Source organism: Carassius gibelio, chromosome A4, assembly GCF_023724105.1.
Source record: "Carassius gibelio isolate Cgi1373 ecotype wild population from Czech Republic chromosome A4, carGib1.2-hapl.c, whole genome shotgun sequence".
NCBI classification, from domain to species: Eukaryota; Metazoa; Chordata; class Actinopteri; order Cypriniformes; family Cyprinidae; genus Carassius; species Carassius gibelio.
The window spans coordinates 30,206,144-30,224,684 of NC_068374.1; the positions used below are offsets into that span (position 1 = coordinate 30,206,144).

An 18,541-nucleotide genomic window follows, 5' to 3' on the forward strand; every position below is an offset into this window, starting at 1 on the left:
GGTGAGCTTTGAGTCTGGAAAGACATTTTCAGACAACGGTTGCACTATTGTGTTAAAAATGTAAGCAATCAAAAAAATAAAATAGTTTGACAAATAAAGATTAAATCTTTTCAAAGTTTTTTCCACCTCCTTCGCTTTCATGTGGTCATGGAAGCAAGCTTCCTCACAGACAAATTAACGCAAGCTCGCCGTCCGATGGCCATGCTCCTTGTTAGGGGTCAAGGTTTAAACAAACCCAACAGGTTAAATGATAACATTGAGCCTGCTCCGCTGACCCCTGAGGTGCCTCACGGGAGCCATCGAGTCTGGCTCCACTTCAGAAGAACGGCTCTTCGTTCGTTTTTTCATTTGCCCCCTTCGTTTGCACTTTGCACAGAGGCTTCTCAAAGTCACGTAACATTCCCCAAGTTCCCGCTGCTGTTCTCGACAAAGTGCCACAAGACAACTTAACAGGGATTTTCTTGTTGTACCTGCACACAGTGTGTGTGTGCAAACACGAGCGGGCTTTTGATTCTGAGCAGGCCGGCATAAATCAGAAGGTTAGTCCGAGCCTGGCGGAAACCACCTAGCACTTTAAGCATCGGGGCCAGTGAAAAGTTAACATCCCTCCAGATAAAAAAAAAAAATGCATATAATTTATTCACACAGAGGGCAAAGAAACATTAAAGAACAGAGCCCCTTAATTTCATCTCTCTCATCTGTCATTTTTCCATTCCCTGGAGAAGAAAACGATGAAAAAAAAAAAAAAAAAAAAAAAAAAAAAAAGTTTCATCCAAGGTGAGGTACTCTCAGGTTCTTGCGCTAATGGTTTAGCAGGGAAGCCAGCGGATGAACTTGAGATCAGAGCTTGGCTTTCAGATGATACAGTACATCCTTCTGCCTCAATATCACCAGAGAATAATGAATCAACAACATCTGGTTGAATGAGGATTTCATAAAACATGTAGAAATGAGTGGACATGAGAGACTGGGGAATAGAATAGAAAACAATTGAAATGTAATTTGACAGTATTTATTGATTCACTTAAGTAATTTAACAGGTTCTGTGAAATGATTTGTGGGCAATTCATTTACCATTTACTATACTATGATTTACAATACCATTTTTATTGCAGACATCAATTTTAGCATAAATCCAAGGATGTTAGGATTATTCATATTCTTGTATTGATGAAAGACTAAAACAGAATTTAAACGCAGCAAGTACATGTAAATGTAACAAAATTCTAATGAACAGTTAAAAACTGAATATATGATTTTGAGATATGCTGAAGATTACACTATTCAATATTGACATACATTCATATATTTATTTATTTAATTAATATGCTTACCATTCATTTGATTTGAAAATTACAGTAAACAATACTGTAAAATAGTATTACAATAAAAAACTGCTCTACTATAATAATAATGTAATAATTTTTTAGGTATTAATTGTAATATGTATTAATCTTAATAATGCAGATTTTTCCAGGATTATTTGATGAATAGAACATTCAAAACTACAGAACTTATTTGAAATAGAAAAAGAGACATTATAAATGCCGTTATTGCCACTTTTGATCATTTTTGCTGAATATGAGTGTTAATTTCTTTAGTAATTTCTTTCGTTAAGTTCTTTAGTAATATGTCACTGAAGACTGGAGTAATGTCTGATCCAGCTTTGCATCACAGGAATAAAATACATATTAAAATTGATTCAAATAGAAAACAATTCCTTTAAATCAAAATGATAACATTTGACAATATTACTGTTTTTTTTTAACCATATTTTTAATGAAAAATGTCACATTGGTAAGCATAAAGACTTCTTTCAACAACATTATAATAAATATTATATTAAATAAAAATATTACTTTTTCCAAATTTTTGATCAGTAGTGTAAACACATTCTGAAAATACAGTGAGACAGCTTACACACTCTTCTTGCAAGATGGTTTTCCATGCATTAACTGTGTGCGTGTCTTCCAAGTGTGTGTGAATATTTAAGTTCTGAAAGTTTGCCGAGCCACGTCGTGTTAGTTACAGGGGTCAGAGACCAACAGCAAAGGCAGTGAAATCTCCACTGATCAAAGTGGACCCATGCTGCTAGAAAAGCCTGGATTATTGTGGTACATCAGACCGTGCTCTCGGAGGTCCCTGCTTTAGGACCAGCTCTCACAAACCCCTTCAGATTCCACGAGAACCCTCTGCGTAGCTTTTATCTAAAAAGTTTGTTTCGAGAGAGAGTCTTAAGCCCTCTGAGAGGAAGGACACATACTTAAGAGGGTTCTTTTAATAAGCCGCCATTGGAGACAAAGCTCTCAGCTCTAGTGCAATGAAAGACATGACACAAATGTACAAGCAGGAGATTAGCAGCTTTCCTCAAACATGTAAAACCATTCCAGCGGCATCAAGTGATCTTCTATATCAGATGAAAGATAAGCAAATGCTAGTTAAAATGAAACTTTTACAGCAAAAATATACAAAAGTTCAGATAAGGGAACATCATCAACTGTTATGATGAATTGTATAAATATATTTCTTCTTATTTTTGCCATTTTATTCATTAGATGATTAAATTAATGATTCATTAGACTGAATGAAAAATAATATAGTATATATATATATATATATATATATATATATATATATATATATATATATATATATATATACACACACACACACACACACACACACACACACACACACAAAAGTCTATTTTTAAAAACTCTCAAATATTACCTTTTCTTGGTCTGAAAATAAGGTGAAGAAACAAATAAATTTTGACAGATGGCAACTTGATTTGACAAATGTTTTATTACAGATCAGTGTGGGACGTCCAGCCGACAAAGAGACTTAGAAAGTGTTCAGCCAACAAAGAGACTTAGAAAATGTCAGATAAGTTGATGTATTTGTTTCATGCTTTCTTCAACACTAATCAATGCAAAAATGAAAGTGTAATGAAATGAGGTACATTGTGAGAAGTGCTGTATGTCCCATCTGGTCATTGAAATACAGCCTTTGCTATGAAAGACTGAAGTGGCTTTACTGAGAGTGTTTAATGTAATCCTGTGGATTGCGTATTGTAAACCTATAGAACTGTCATGCTGTCAGTCAATCCCTCACACTATAAAACAAGCGATTGGGTTTCATTTCAATAAGGACGATGAGGAATGGAAGCAACATATGCTGCAGGCATCAAAAAGCTTTGTTTAAAAGAATAAAGGAGGTATCCTGAGCGGATCCTTTAATCAGCTAAGAGAACAGAGAGAGAGCATTTACATTTAGCAAGTGAAAGATCACAGGCCACGAGGGAGACATTTCTGGATAGAACAATAAGTAAAGAAAAAGAAAACGAAAATAAATAAAGAAAATTGTTTTATACACAAGAAAGTTTCAAAAAAATCTGCATTTAAAGATTATTTATGAATATTAAAGCATGAATTTTAAATTTTCCATAATTTCATTTATTATTTTATGCAATCCCAAAAAAGAACAACATATAATGCATTTTACTGTTTGTCAAACTGTCTCAGGTTCTGCTCTAAGTTCTATGTCTCCAAACATAACTATGCAGATAAACATACACGAACACACACACATGGATGCAATCATCTGTAGCAGGCCCAAGCCAAACAGCTCATATAGCTTTTGAAAAACAGTATAGAAATGATCTTATAAGGTCAGGTTATCTGAAGAGGAGCGTTACTCCACATCTGGAATGTTTTCATACAGAAGATCTCTATTAGAGCTGAATGCAGAACTACTGCCAGCTATAAACTAAACAAGCACACACTTATGGAAGTAAGCAGATAAAAATACAGGAGGATCTCAAATTCTCAGAATAAAGTCTGCTAATTTCCTTATTTTCGCATTCAATTCACAAATATAGAGAATTTCTGTAGTGGTATAACGTATGCAGTATGCAATACATTATGTGTAAAGTGCATACTATGCTAATTTTATTTAATTTTATTATAGTTAATGATTATTTTATTCCAAGTAACCTATTTTAATGTTTTAAAATTCTGTTAAATAATTTAATTCATACAAACATAAAAAAATAATAAACAAAATGAGATAAAATGTGGACGAAGATCCAATGCCACTGCTATTAATGAACACTAAGTCTGTATCTGATATGAGATCAGTAGGTTCCACTAATATAAACCACATGATTACACACACAAATATCTTATTACTGATATTTGCAATGGTCTTCTGAATGATTATTGGAAAATCTGACTGTAAATGCATTTCAGGCCAGGTTGAACTGTAGGGCAGGAGTGGTTCAGGGGTTCATGACCTCTGACTGCATCAGCATCTGTTCTGAGGGGGTCAGATCAAAGCTGACGAGGTTTGAGATTCACCTGTTTGAACACTTTCATCACTATTTTATTTTATTTTATTATTTTACTGAAATGGTCTTCGACAGCTTTAGTTCTGACAAATTTGAGTCTTAATGGAAGATGACGGATGGAATCCGGTGTCGAGTCAAGCTCTATTAAAGGATCTGAGCAATCAAAATAAACATCCATCATCTACAGAAGATAGAACACAAGGATGCAATGAGAAGATAATACAATTCTGAATTTATTTCCTTTCTCTGTCAGTCATAACTGATGACTTGACAAGTCTTGGAATTTAAGAGAAACTGAAAAAATAAATAAATAAAATTTTTTAATTTGTTTTGTTTTTATTAATTATATTCAATTAAAATAATCACAATAAAATATTACTACACAAATGAAACAAAAAACAAACAAACAAATGCTTTGCGCATATATATATATATATATATATATATATATATATATATATATATATATATATATATATATATCTTATTTTAATTGTTATATATTTTTTATATTTTATAAATTCAAAATAAAGTGATTTAACCTCATTTTTATTTAATCAGCTTCAGTAATTTCTTTCTTTATTTCTTTATTTCTTTCTTAATTTCTTTATTTTTTACATTTTCTGTTGTTATTGTTTACATTCTATTGAAAATGATTAAACTAATAATTTATTTTTATGTGATTAAAATACAACATTTTCTAAATGTTAAAAATGTTAAATTAATATAAAAATGTTATATTCATATATTGTTATTATTATAATAATTATGTATATAATAATAAAAATAAAATATTTAAAGTTGTATTATATTTATATATTTATAGTTATCTATAGCAATTACTTTAATTTAATCAGCTTATGTAATTTTATTAATTAAATCTGCTGAGTCATAACACTTTGTAAAATTAAATCCTTTTAACTGTCTCCATTTCAACTGCCCCGGGTGGGCCTATTTATTAGTTAGCTGTCTCTTCGGTTTCTCTCTCACTATCTTTTCCTCTTTCTCGAAAAAACTGTAAGGATTTACTAATTACAGTGAGGAAATAAGCAGAAGTCAAAGTTGTCAGTCTCATCTTCTCAGAACACGCACACTAACTTCCTCTGTAATATTACACAGCCCTGAACCACCTGCAACACAAACTCACGGACCCCGTTCCCACTCCACACTCACACACAGGCATTAAATAAAGTCAAAAGCACACAGCTTGCCTTTAATCAAGAGATCTTTCTGTCCTGTTAGGAGTAGAGGCAGTTGGACACAGACGCACACTCACAGCTGCTCTTACTTCACCAATCTGTCTCTTGGTAAGAGAGCTGAAAAACGAAAACAGACGATATTCAGGAACGTAAGTGCGAGATTTAACAGCGGGAAATTTCCAGTCATCGAAGACAAATTGGACTAAGGTCAAAAATGCTGCATCTTTACTTTGGCCAGAATGAATCACTGCCAAAGCAAATCTATCTTTAACTGACAAGGGCAGAAAGGTCTGCAATACCTGAAAAGAGCTGTTAGCATTCTCATTCATCTCAATGGCAGGGTTTTCTATGTACGCATATTTATATCTATGCATGTTTTTATGCATATAAATAAATACACAATATATACAAAAATATATATGCATATGCGCTACTGCAGTTTGGGGTCAGTAAGATTTTTCAATGTTTTTGAAAGATGTTTCTTATACTCACACCAAGGCTGAATTTATTTGATCAAAATTTCAGTAAAAATGTTGAAATATTATTACACTTTAAAATAACCCTTTTCTGTCTGAACATATTTTCAGATGTATTTTATTACTGTAATGCAATGTTGAATTTTCAGCCACCATTAACTCCAGTGTTCAGTGTCACATGATCCTTCAGAATTCATTCATAATATGCACACATTTTTAGGATCCTTTGATGAATAAAAAGTTTATTAAAAAAAAAAAAATATATATATATATATATATATATATATATATATATATAGTTAATATTGCAAATATATTTACGGTCACTGATATGATTAATGAATATATATAGTAAATATAAAATAAAAAAAGTACACATAAATGATCAAATCCAACTTAAGGTCCACACTGTATAATATATGAAAGAGGACACAAACTGACTCAAGCATAATAAAGTCTACTGACCGCACTAATAGTGAACTGCCAGTGGTTTTGTTATTGTGAAATAATTGGTACGCTGGCTGGACCACAAAAGCACAAGGCAGAGCAGGAAGTAGTCAGCTTATGAGTGAGACTGGAAAACAGCATTTAGTTGGATTTCTCCCCCTTAACAGGGACTGATTAAGAACAGAACAGATATATATTTTTCAATTCTCTGGAACAAGTGATTAGGTACAAAGAAAGTGGACTGTGGCCAGAACTGTTCAATGAAAACCAGCAGCCAGGGCCAAAATTTACCACATGAGCTCACATTTCTTTACAAGGATCCATGGGGGATCTTTCTCAGGCCCTAAACCCGTTCTAAACCCCATCTTGCCTTGACAGGGACAGTTCACCCAAATTTTTTTTTTATTCTGCCATCATTTACTCATGCTCATGTTGTTTCAAACCTGTATGAATTTCTTGACAAAAGATGATATTTTGAAGAATGTGTGTAACCAAACAGTTCCTGGTCCCCATTGAATTCCATAGTATTTTTTTCCATAAATACCAGCTACTGTTTGGTTACTCACATTCTTTAAAATGTATAATTTTATGTCCAATGGAAGAACACTTAAACGTGTGAACGCCATTGCATTAGGTAATAAAAAAATTAAGAAGCATCTGCAACTAAATGAAAAAAGCTAACTTCACTTTTTAGACACACATTTGCAATTACTTTTCTCTAAATTATTCCTGGTCCTCTAGTACTCAAACAGAAGTTAGGAGTAACACACAGCACTCATTCGAACACCATTTCTTGGGAGAAGTGCATGCATGTGCATTCACCATCCTGTGGCCCGCTCTGACCCAGACACTACTGTAAGAGTTTAATCCCAGATCTGACAGACTTCAAAAGCAGAGCTTCCGATCACGCGCACATATGGACTGCTACATAATCTCTTTAATTCCACCCCAGATCCTGATGGAGCAAAAAAAAAAAAAAACAAGACCCAGTGTGAGTGCTTGAGATGGAGAGAGTGAAAAAAAAGTTCAAGAGGTCTCGCCTGTCTCTCTCCATTCATCCACCTCCATCAATCGTCCCAATCAAAACCATCGGTCATCACCTGATTGAAACTCTAGTCAAATAATGAATAGCAAAATTAGTACAAAAAAAGTACTGGATAACAAGTGTTTGTAAGCCAGGTTACATCCATGAAACAATTTTTTTTTTCAAAAATTGTAAAACAAATTACAATATGTTGAAGTGCACCTATTAAGCGATTTCGAAAACTGCCTTTCATGCAGTGTGTAATGTAGCTGAATGTGAAAGTAAACAATCTGCAAAGTGCACGATAGATAAATCTGACCAGCCTGAACGAGTCGTCAGTAGCTTGTGTAGTCAACATCATGACAAGAAGATGCTCCGTGTTCGAAATCACCACCTATAACCTTAAATGGGGCACTATTCGAGGGGACAGCCATTTGTACTGGTGATTGAAACCTTATTTGAGATAATCGAGTGCACTCATTCAATCACACAATGCACAGCAATAATGAGTATATACACCTGATTTATGCTACATGGCTACAGAACACCCAAAATTCACTGTGAAAGTCGCACACCAAATGAATTGTCGCGTCTTGCCAGAAGATGTCGCCCACAGCTGAATCATCCACGTACGGCGTACAGCGCAACACCATACAGGTATGAATTAAAACTATGCAAAAGCGGCAGTCCTTCAGGTGCACTCAGTGTCCGAACTCGATCACGTGCTTTCATTTGCAGATTGCTCTCTGAAGAGCAAACATAAGTAATTTTCTTAAAACAGTTTTTAAGCTATTTGAGACTGATGAGGAGACAGGATCTGTCAGAAACATCTTGGTCAAGTATAACAATACCAGTACAAGCGCATTACAAAGGAGCCTCATTAAATGTTCTCCGAGTCTCTTTTCAGCTGGTATTAAGATCAGTTTCGAGGGTCCTTTGTTTTTTTTTGCATTTTCATGTTCACAGGCATCATTAGAATAGTGCTATCTTCACAATTGTCTTTGGTGTGTTTGTTTTCACTACAAGATGAAAGCAGGGATTCACACAGGAAGACGGAGGAGGAACATGCGTGTATGTGAGTCAATACATCGATACAAGCCTTTGTGGGCGGTTGTAATAACTGTTCGCATACCTGCCATCCTGCCTGTGTCATCTTCAACTCATTTAAAATCAAATTGCCCCAACAATCAGGCAACATTCTGTTTAAGCCTGACTATACAGAGACACTTGAGAATACTTCAAAGCCCAGCAGGGTGAATGGAGCTTGTGTTTGGTGTTTTGGTAGGGGGTGCTGGTGGTCCTTAACCCCCTGCCCAGTTTACAGACATCCAGCTCTGACCATCATGGTACTCTCGCTGACCCACTGATGTGGAGGGGGAAGAGAGGAGAGAAAAACATGAAATGAGAGCAAAAGAAAGAGTCCAGATGGTTTTTGGGAGTTAGTTAAATGGACTGAAGCAACACTTTCACATACTCACAATTCAGTTTGCAGTTGTTGGTTTTTTTCTTTTTTTCTTAAAGCTTGTCAAGATATAGAGTTTGTCAATACATAATAAAATACATTTAAATGTATATTTAAATAAATACATTTTAATTATTTTGAATATAAATTATATAATTTGTAGATTTTTAATAAATTATACGATTATTGGTAATAATGTTTTTGAGCAGGGAAACAACATATTATAATTATTTCTGAAGGGTAGTGTGACACTGGGAGCAATGATGTTGAAAACTCAGCTTTGTCATCACATGAATAAAATTACATTTAAAAATATACTAAAACAGTTATATTAAATTGTACTCTTTTTTTTTTACAATATTACATTTTTTTTTACTATATTTTGTGATTAAATAAATGCAGCATTGGTGAGCATAAGAGACATCATTCAAGAACATTAAAATATCTTACTGACACCAAACTTTTGAACAGTGTATATTACTGATATACACATTTTTTTTATACAATTTATTCAGTATTTTCTTTGACTACTGATTTAGAATACTTGAATACTTCTTCGATTTATACAACGTTTTCCACCAAGAACACCCAGTTTTAACATCTTACACTCATTTTGTTGTTTATATTTTATTTTTATTCTGACATGTCTGTGTTTTATCCTTCACTTGGATGTTATAAAATGCACTGAGTAAACAACTTTCAAACTGTCTACTGGTTTTCTCTTTGTCATTTGGTTGAGGTCAGACAAATCAGAAAAAGAAAAAAAAATCAGATTGTCCAACTCATGTCAGTTTCAGTACAAAAACAGAATCCTAACAGACCATTACATCTTTAGCACTTCATTGGTTTTATAAGGCATACAGGACTTAAAAGGTCACACTATTTTAAAAAGACCTCTTCTATATATTAACAGTGCCAGGGGTGACACAGGATATGCCCCTTCTCCTAATTACCAGCTCCATATTCCATAAATCCAGACTCCACACACACACACACACACACATACCAATGTGCCAAACCTGCTGCGGTACACTTCTCTGCTGGAGAGGGCTTTAGGAGCCGGGGTCAGTTGACTAATGACAACACCAGACAAAGACCCTCAATAGCCATAGAAAGAACAGTGGACAAACTCAATTTAACTGCTTCAGAATGGAGAAAATTAAGTAACGTTCCACCATCCCAGAGCAGCTGAGGTGTATATAGTTTAAGGAACAGATATTTAGAAGCTTTAAGGCTTCAAATATAGATGCAAAAACACCACAAATGTATCCTTAAGGTGGTCCATGCCACTTTTACAAGTTTTTTCTTCAAGTCTTCTGAAGATATCTTGTCAAACAACATTGGACCCTATTGATATCCACTGTATGGAGACATTTTTTTGTATTTGGTTTGAAATTCTTCAGTGCAAGTAAATGATTTCCACTTTTTGAGTGAATTTCCCTTTACTGATCCAATCACACATGCTAATCTAATTGCTTTGGCATCAAAAAGTTTAAAAACTGGTGCTTGCTTGTCTCTGCAGAGCTTTTGATGGATGCTGAGGGTTCTAATGGCAAACAGGAAGTGGGTTGATAGGAAGGACAGATGGCACACGTGGACGTCTACATACCGCAGCTCTAAAAGAATACCTTTGCGCTGCCACCTTGCCTCCCCTGTCCTTTCAGCACTAATGTTTTCCACACTAATCTGCCTAAGGATTGGACAGAGAAAAGTTCTGTGAGTCAGAATATGGATATCGTCATTGGCATGAACAAAATGTGTTTATATGAGGCCGAGTCAAGTTAAGTTGAGACCCATGCATTGTTTCACTGTTGTCGATCCAGCAGTTTAAACGCTTGTGTGAACTGCTGTTTAGAAGCCAAGAAGGCTTGTGGTGTAAAAAGATGCGCAGATGCAGTTGGAAAGAATTAAAGAATCCTGCATTGTTTTCCCTCAAGACCACCCTCTGATTTTTAGCTCGAGTTAGAAATACAAAAATAGAAATACAGATTATGCTACAACTGAGTTTAGGGAAATTTCCCTAAATAAAATATCTACATATAAATCAACCAATCTCCGTTATGCCTGAATGTCACCTCCAGGCTTGAAAAACACCCATCATGCGCTGGGGAAAAAGTGCCAGATCTCTAAAACCACACTGTGGCTTCTGCTGAGGAAAAGAAAAATGCTTCCTACTTCGAATCCATTCCATCACAAGCTACATGTCAACACAGAGCTGAGAAGAGACAGAGGAACTGTGTGCTCTGAAAGCTTTAAAGCCAACCAGTCACTTAAAGAGATGATTCATGTAAAAATTCTAATTCTGTCATAAATTACTTGAATATAATTCATGCAACACAAAAGATGATATCTAGAAAAATATTGCAGTGTTTTTTTATCCATACGATCAATAAAATGTTTTGAACAGATAATGATGACGCTTTTCACAGCTGAAAAATTATTTAAAATATATTATTTTGTGTCAAGTCATACAGGTCAACAAAGTATGTAATCAACTTTTTGTGTGTGTGTGTGTGTGTGTGTGTGTGTGTGTGTCTATTTTACAGCCAACACAATTAAGTTTTATTGGATAAAAAGTCCTGTGTTTTTTATAATCATTATTTTAAAGGTAATACATTTATGGTAAATGTAACAATGCATTTAAATACAGTCTTTTTAAATGCAGGAAAATACCAGTGTTTATTTAAATTAAACTCTTTCTCTCTCTCTCATACATACATATACATACATATATATATACATACACACATACATACATATACACACACACATATATACATATATATATATATATATATATATATATATATATATATATACACACACATTCATATATATATATACACACACACACATTAAATATATATATATATATATATATATATATATATATATATATATATATATATATATATATATATATATATATAATGTGTGTGTGTATATATATATATGTATGTGTGTGTGTGTGTGTGTGTGTGTGTGTGTGTGTGTGTGTGTGTGTGTATATATATATATATATATATATATATATATATATATACACACACACACACATATACATATATATACACACACACATTAAATATATATATACATACATACATACATACATAAACATATATATACACATATATACATACATATATACACACACATACACACATTCCATAAAACTGACGTCACCACCAAAAATGTTGGGTTATGCTTAAAGTCATCTTTAAATGTGTGAATGAATGACAAATCTAATGTGCTGCAAACATAAGCTTCCCAGCTGGATGTTTTCAAAACAGTGAACAATTCATCAAGCTTAGTGCTCGCATTTATTTGCTGGATGAGGTCAGGGAGTCCTGTGTGTATTAATGAGGTACACATGGTGTTGAAAGAAGTGAATTCTCCTTTGACACATACTGATCTCTTTTGGTAACGTCAACAAAAGGTTGCTTTGACTATACCCATGTGACTGCTAGTCAGTAAATACTGATGCTGCTTATGGTTTTCGGATCGTGTCCCTGATGCACAAAGAGAAGAGTTATGTGTTTTCCTCGCTGTAAATAAGGCCTCAGAAAACCTTTTGATTGGTCTTTGAAGGGAAACGTGATAAAATGCTTGATTTCCAGCCCATTCTGCTCTCCAGGGATCAAGGGATAAATGAAGGAATGTTGTATGTAAGGAAGGATCGGTTCTCAATCTCAATCCTCATACACATTGAAGACTGTAGACCAAAAAGAGATCTTCAACACAGACCACAGTCTCATTAGTGGGTCAGACTGATAACTTCAAACATACAATCAGATCTCTAGCTGTTATTAACCTGATATTAATATTTGTCTTGTCTTTGGTGTTCAACCATTCCACAGAAAAGAACTGAGAATAAATGGAGCAATTTGATTAATTCCCTATGTTCATTTGACAAAAATACAACTAGCGAATGGGATTAACTTATTAAGAATACTCACAGCTCAACACTTGGTAGCTTTTGAAGTTCTGAATCTTTATAGAAAACACTCCAGTAACTCTCACACCTAACTTATTTATGACTCTTAAGACAGAAAGTGGTTCATGCTCTCTGAAGCTCCAACCAAACATGACTCCCTAGGGGTGGTGCTGTCATCAGCACATAATAACTGGAGATACACAGCCATAAAAAACGTTCATTAGGAACTGGCGCTCGCTAGAAGTCACGAACACTGTCACTCTCTCATTTCTTCTCATTCTGCTTTGTGCTATTCTGTTGCATCACTTTGATCCAGTTAAGCATGAAATACAATGTAGCCATTAGTAAGTAGTGAAAGAAAATTGGAATAAACTGTGGAATATTTGAATCATGCCTAATTCAGTAGCAAAAACAGTGTTAAGGCCCATCCAAACCAATGGTAACTATAAAGATAAAATCTAACAATAACTCCGCTCTCAGAAATAAAGGTACAAATGCTGGCACTGGGATGGTACATTTCCATATTAGCATCTTAAAGGGACATATTAGTGTACATATTAGTAACTATAAAAGGTAGAAAAGTGTACATTTTAAAAGGTTAAGTTTTTGTAGCATCCACCCCAATGGATGATAACATTCTGTATATAATAAATGTGCTCGCAGTTTTTCAAAATGATAATGTTTAAATATGCAAATAAGGCGTTATGTAATTAAATATGTGCTGATTTGCATACAATATTTTAGAAAAAATAAAAACATTGGATGCAGCCAGGTTAAAAATGAAATGTTTCATGTAGTTGACATATTAGACTCAAAAGGTTTTTACAGAAGGGATCTCTTTTTATCACTCCATAAATCAGAAAATACTGACAACAGCCAGAATTTTTCTTCATAATTTTTTGAGGAATAAAACAGGCAAAATCTATATGAACAACCCCTTCTGTAAAAACCTTCAGAATATAAGGATAAAACTGTAAAGTTCGGTGTATGCAAGTACTACTTAATTGTCTCGCCTTGAATGATCTGGTAAAATATATATTGGTTAATATAGATGAATATAAATAGAAACTACTAAATAATTTCTCAATTTCAGACAAATGTATGCACACACACGTGACAGAAACCTGCTGTGATCCACTTTAACGGTGATTCTACGATCAGTACTGAACAGGCACTGAAACCTGAACATCCGTGAGAAAGAAAGTGCCAGAATGGTCCAGAATCAGTTCTAAAAACTTTACTGCATTAAAAATGAAATGAAAAATATGAGATCCACACCTCACATCTTGTGGACTATAAGAATTTCCAGTGCTTAAAATAACCTAGGAATGTAACAAACTTCATAAGCTGGCCGACAAATTCCTTTTAGACAGATGTGTGTGTTAGAGGAGCTGGCGGGAGTGTGTGTGTGTGTGTTTGTCCTGCGTACCTGCATGAAGCTGCACATCACATACTCCTCAAACATTGGCAGACTGGGCCTGCTTTCACGGTATATGTAAAGTGTGTATATCGTCATGACGATGGGCTCAGCCTCTGATTCGTCCATCACCAGAATGTTGATTCTGCTGTTGCCCAGGCCAACCGGGTAGTTTGCCATCCTGAAGGAAACCGAGAAGAGTTCTGAGAAACCAAATGCTAAATTGTAATGCCACAGTATTTAATTCTACAATGTGGCAGTTGTGTTTGTTTTACCTGGGTCCACGATGTTCATCCAGGTGAATGTGGCAATGAGGGCTGACTGCTTCAGGCCGGATACGAATGGTGATCACATCAAAGGGAACCTCAGCTCGATATTCCTTCTCCCGTGCATTAAACGCTGGCATCAGCACCATCGGAGGGTCTGTGTACAACTGCCTCAGGTGGGGATCAACACACCTCCCTTGAAAATAGGAGTAAGGCACATTTAATAGTTGATTTGTATTTTCTGATCAAGTTAAAAACAGTTGGCGTTTCATAAAAACAAATCTAATGTCTATTTGTAATTCATATAGTCAGGGTAATATGTTACCACATGCTACTTGCCTTTTCTTGAGAGTGGGTCTGATGCCTCTAGGCTCTTTGGATCATCCAAGCTGTTGGAATTATAGAAAACGCAGCAATTTTTAGTAGGAAATTCAGCAAGTGCTCTATAATGGTCTGTTAAATACAGGTGATTGGAAGCATGAGATGTTTTCTTCCAGGAATAGCAAAAGGGAGCCTTTTAATGGCTTTTCCCACCACTTTTTTTTACATAAAAACAATCAGTGCTGGCTTGAAAAAGTGTCTTAATTTGTTTGAAAGGCAATCAATCAATGCAGTATGCTCAAAGACCTTTATATAATCGTGCAACAGAGTTGTGTCTCGGTTTGGATTCCAATCCAGCCAGACAGATGCAGACAATTTACTTCCCATCAACCAGCACACAGACCCCGTCATCACAGATAATAACAAGATGGCTCAGATGGTTGGCTCAACAATAACTTTTTTTGCACAGATATGTACTTACCTTGTCTAGATTTTCACTGGCTGCAAGTGAAAAATGCAAGAATATCTGAAATGATGTTATTCTGACTATGCTTTTGCAGGGAAATGCAAATGTTTATTAGACTGTAGTTATATGTAAAGATGTATATAAAAGACATCAGGAGGTTTGGGAGTTAATCTGTAAAAATAAATGTTTCGACTGGACTGCAGGTGACCCAAAGCACCACAGGCTCACAGGTCACCACTAAGAATGACTGAATATAAAATAATGATTTGTCTGATATTATCTCCAGAACCCTTGCAGGATTTTTGCATGCCTACAGCATAACTCATTTCAGCGCTAGAGAAAGAATACGTTTTGATGATATGATCTTGTGTGTGTGCAACCTTTCAGTCTGATGTTTTCTCGTGTAGTAAAGGCTGAGCTCTTGGAGCAGGGCCATGAGAGCTGGTCTCCATCCATAATCCTGTGCGCTGAGGGACTCTGTCTGGATTAGATCAGGCTGAGGATCGTCAGGAAGAGGACATGTAGGATAGAGCTGCCAACACACACACACACAAGTCTGATTTCACATTACATTAAATCCAATTCAATTGCATATGTGCCTGTTAGTCCATATTAATAAGCTTTGAAGCCATCCATAAGTTATAGCTAATACGAGAATGTTTGAAAGTGCATAAAATGTGTTTTTACCAGCTGAAAGGGTCCTGGTCTTTTGAGGTACTGATTAAACTGTTGCAATAAATGCATCTCATCTGGAGGCAGACACAGACCGTTTGGCCCTTCACAGTCACCGTACTGCATGACAAGTTCAAATAATTAGACAACAATAGACACTATTGAAATGCTTAAAAAAAATGACTGTATTTTACAAAGCAACCAAAATGAAAAGGAACAAAATAAATACAAACCGACTGTTTGTAAAGCATGGGAAATGATAAAACCTTTTTTTTTTTTTAAATGAAATTAATTGTCTATATTTTCACCAGCTCAATTTAGTTAATTAGTTCACTTGCATATGGTACTGCCAGGAAAAACTGAAGCGAGTTTCACCTTTTGGTTTTGGTTCTCTTCCTTTGTTCTAAACTGCAAACTAGGCTCCTCGGAATCGCTGCTGCATGCTGGGAAAAGCAGTTTCAGCACATCCTCCAGCATATACTCCTTGGCTATCTGTCCATCAAAGTGAGGGTCCTTCATTCCGTCAAAGTGTAGATCAGTCTGAAGCTAAGACGGAAAGAGACATGTGAATGTGTATTAATATGCTGCCATCTAGTGGTCAAATTGAGAGCTTGCATGGGAGATAATCTACTGTACAGTTGTGTGTAATTTATCAGCATCCTCAAACAAAATTCACAGAGGGTGTTTATCCTTACCTTCACCACTACCGGATCAAGAGAGGAGTTATAGTGCAATGAGAAGGTCATTAATTGAAAACACAGCTGACACCTATGAGAAACAACACAGAATACTAAGTTTTACTAATGCGCTGATCAAAACACAATGCATAGCATATAATTATAAATACAGTTAACTCCCAAATTATCATCATTATTATTAATAATAATAATGGCTTTTAAAGTAAAATTTATAATAATAATTTAATACAATTATCAAAAATTTCTTAATTTCACAAAACCATCAGGTTTAAATATATATAAATATATATATAAACAAATGTTTATAATACACTTATAATACACTTCAATTTTTGTCATTTTCTGGTTGAAGTGTGTGTTTTTGACCTGGATGAGGAGCTGCTGTCCTTTGTTGTTAATAAAGCAGCTTTCAGGATGTCAATGATGACGTGATTCATGTGCTCAATGGCCTTATGAGAGAGAACAGGACCCAGTCTTTCTCTAAAGAATACCTGCAACTGAAAGAGAGAGGTCTAAATCAGTCTGACACAGTACATAAACTAAAAGCTGAGAGGCAAACAGAGATCTCATTACTTCATCATTCAGCCTCTCTAAATAGATTGAGCAGAACACTCCAATTTCAACACCAGAAATCCTGTTCATCAATAATGATTTAACAATGGGAGACATTCATATCTCTACCACTGCAGATACAGTAACTAAGACAAAAACTCTCCCACATGGACAAGAGATTGATCCTTGATTTGTGATTGAATGATTTGCACACATACTAGTATCAACACATTAAGTCTCGACAGAGAAACCTTTCTATTGTACAACAGACAGAGGCAGCTGAGCTGAGCTGAAGAGTGATGACAGAGCGCTGCCAGTAGAGGGCAGTAGAACAACAATAGTCTATTACTACAGTCAACAGGTAAAAAAATGCAATAAATAGATCATGGCTATCACTTGATTTGTACATAAGATTCAAAAACAAAAATGGGGTTTCAAGCACCTTCAATAATAAAAAAAGCAGCTTTAATTTTTTCCCCATACATAAGAATGTGTCGTTTAATTTTTCTCAGAGCAAAAAATAATTACTATCATATATTTTTACCATGATTTACAGAAAAAAAAAAAAAATACAAAAATAATTCACAGTGCAGCCCTAAAATATTAATTATTTGTCATTTAAAATCAAAAGTTTTACCAACTAGTATATAAGTTCACTTTTGTGGATTTAATTTGATGTGTTCACCAAAATGAGATGTCTTATCTTTGACCCATATATATATTTAGCTGCAGTATACTGTTTTTTTTTTTTTTTTTTGTACTTCTAATGAGGATGCCACTAAACGAAAGTTTTGTCACAAGCACAAACACTGTTGCACACAAGTGGTCCAACACTAAGTTTTGCATAAGATCTATATCATACTCACACACCGAGAACATTAAGGGAAAGAGCAGACTTTATTGTGATCTGCTTGTTTGTCAGGGCTCTTTTATCAACTATTGAAACTCAGTAAATATGATCTGTGTTTTATTAGATCTCAAAGTGCCCTCCAGCTGTTTACAAGACTCTGACTGAAGCCTCTTCAGTAATCTAGCATTACACACACTCACACAGAGAGAGAGAGAGAGAGCGTTAAACTGCAATGAGAGTGGTGTTTCACAGCTGTGGAGGCCTAATAAACATCACATGGGGAATCAATGCCTAGCCAAGCTTTTATCATCAGTAAACGGCAGCACTGGGATCCAAACTGCAATATTAAGACTGCAATCTTATCGGATTTAAAAAATATAAAAGCTTATTGAAATAGCTAAAAGGC

The 18,541-nt window shown here is 34.9% G+C and overlaps 1 protein-coding gene across 1 annotated transcript in view; it reads right to left on the bottom strand.

Annotated features, from left to right (window-relative positions):
* The window catches only part of LOC127976549 (cadherin-like and PC-esterase domain-containing protein 1), a 45,236-nt gene that overhangs the window by 8,256 nt on the left and 18,439 nt on the right, over positions 1-18,541 (bottom strand). Inside the window, exons 7-14 of the mRNA XM_052581047.1 lie at positions 17,100-17,230; positions 16,731-16,803; positions 16,411-16,581; positions 16,051-16,155; positions 15,744-15,895; positions 14,912-14,965; positions 14,586-14,768; positions 14,323-14,491 (exon numbers count right to left, since the gene is read on the bottom strand). Coding sequence (XP_052437007.1) covers positions 14,323-14,491; positions 14,586-14,768; positions 14,912-14,965; positions 15,744-15,895; positions 16,051-16,155; positions 16,411-16,581; positions 16,731-16,803; positions 17,100-17,230 — 1,038 coding nt within the window. The remainder of the gene's footprint in view (positions 1-14,322; positions 14,492-14,585; positions 14,769-14,911; positions 14,966-15,743; positions 15,896-16,050; positions 16,156-16,410; positions 16,582-16,730; positions 16,804-17,099; positions 17,231-18,541) is intronic.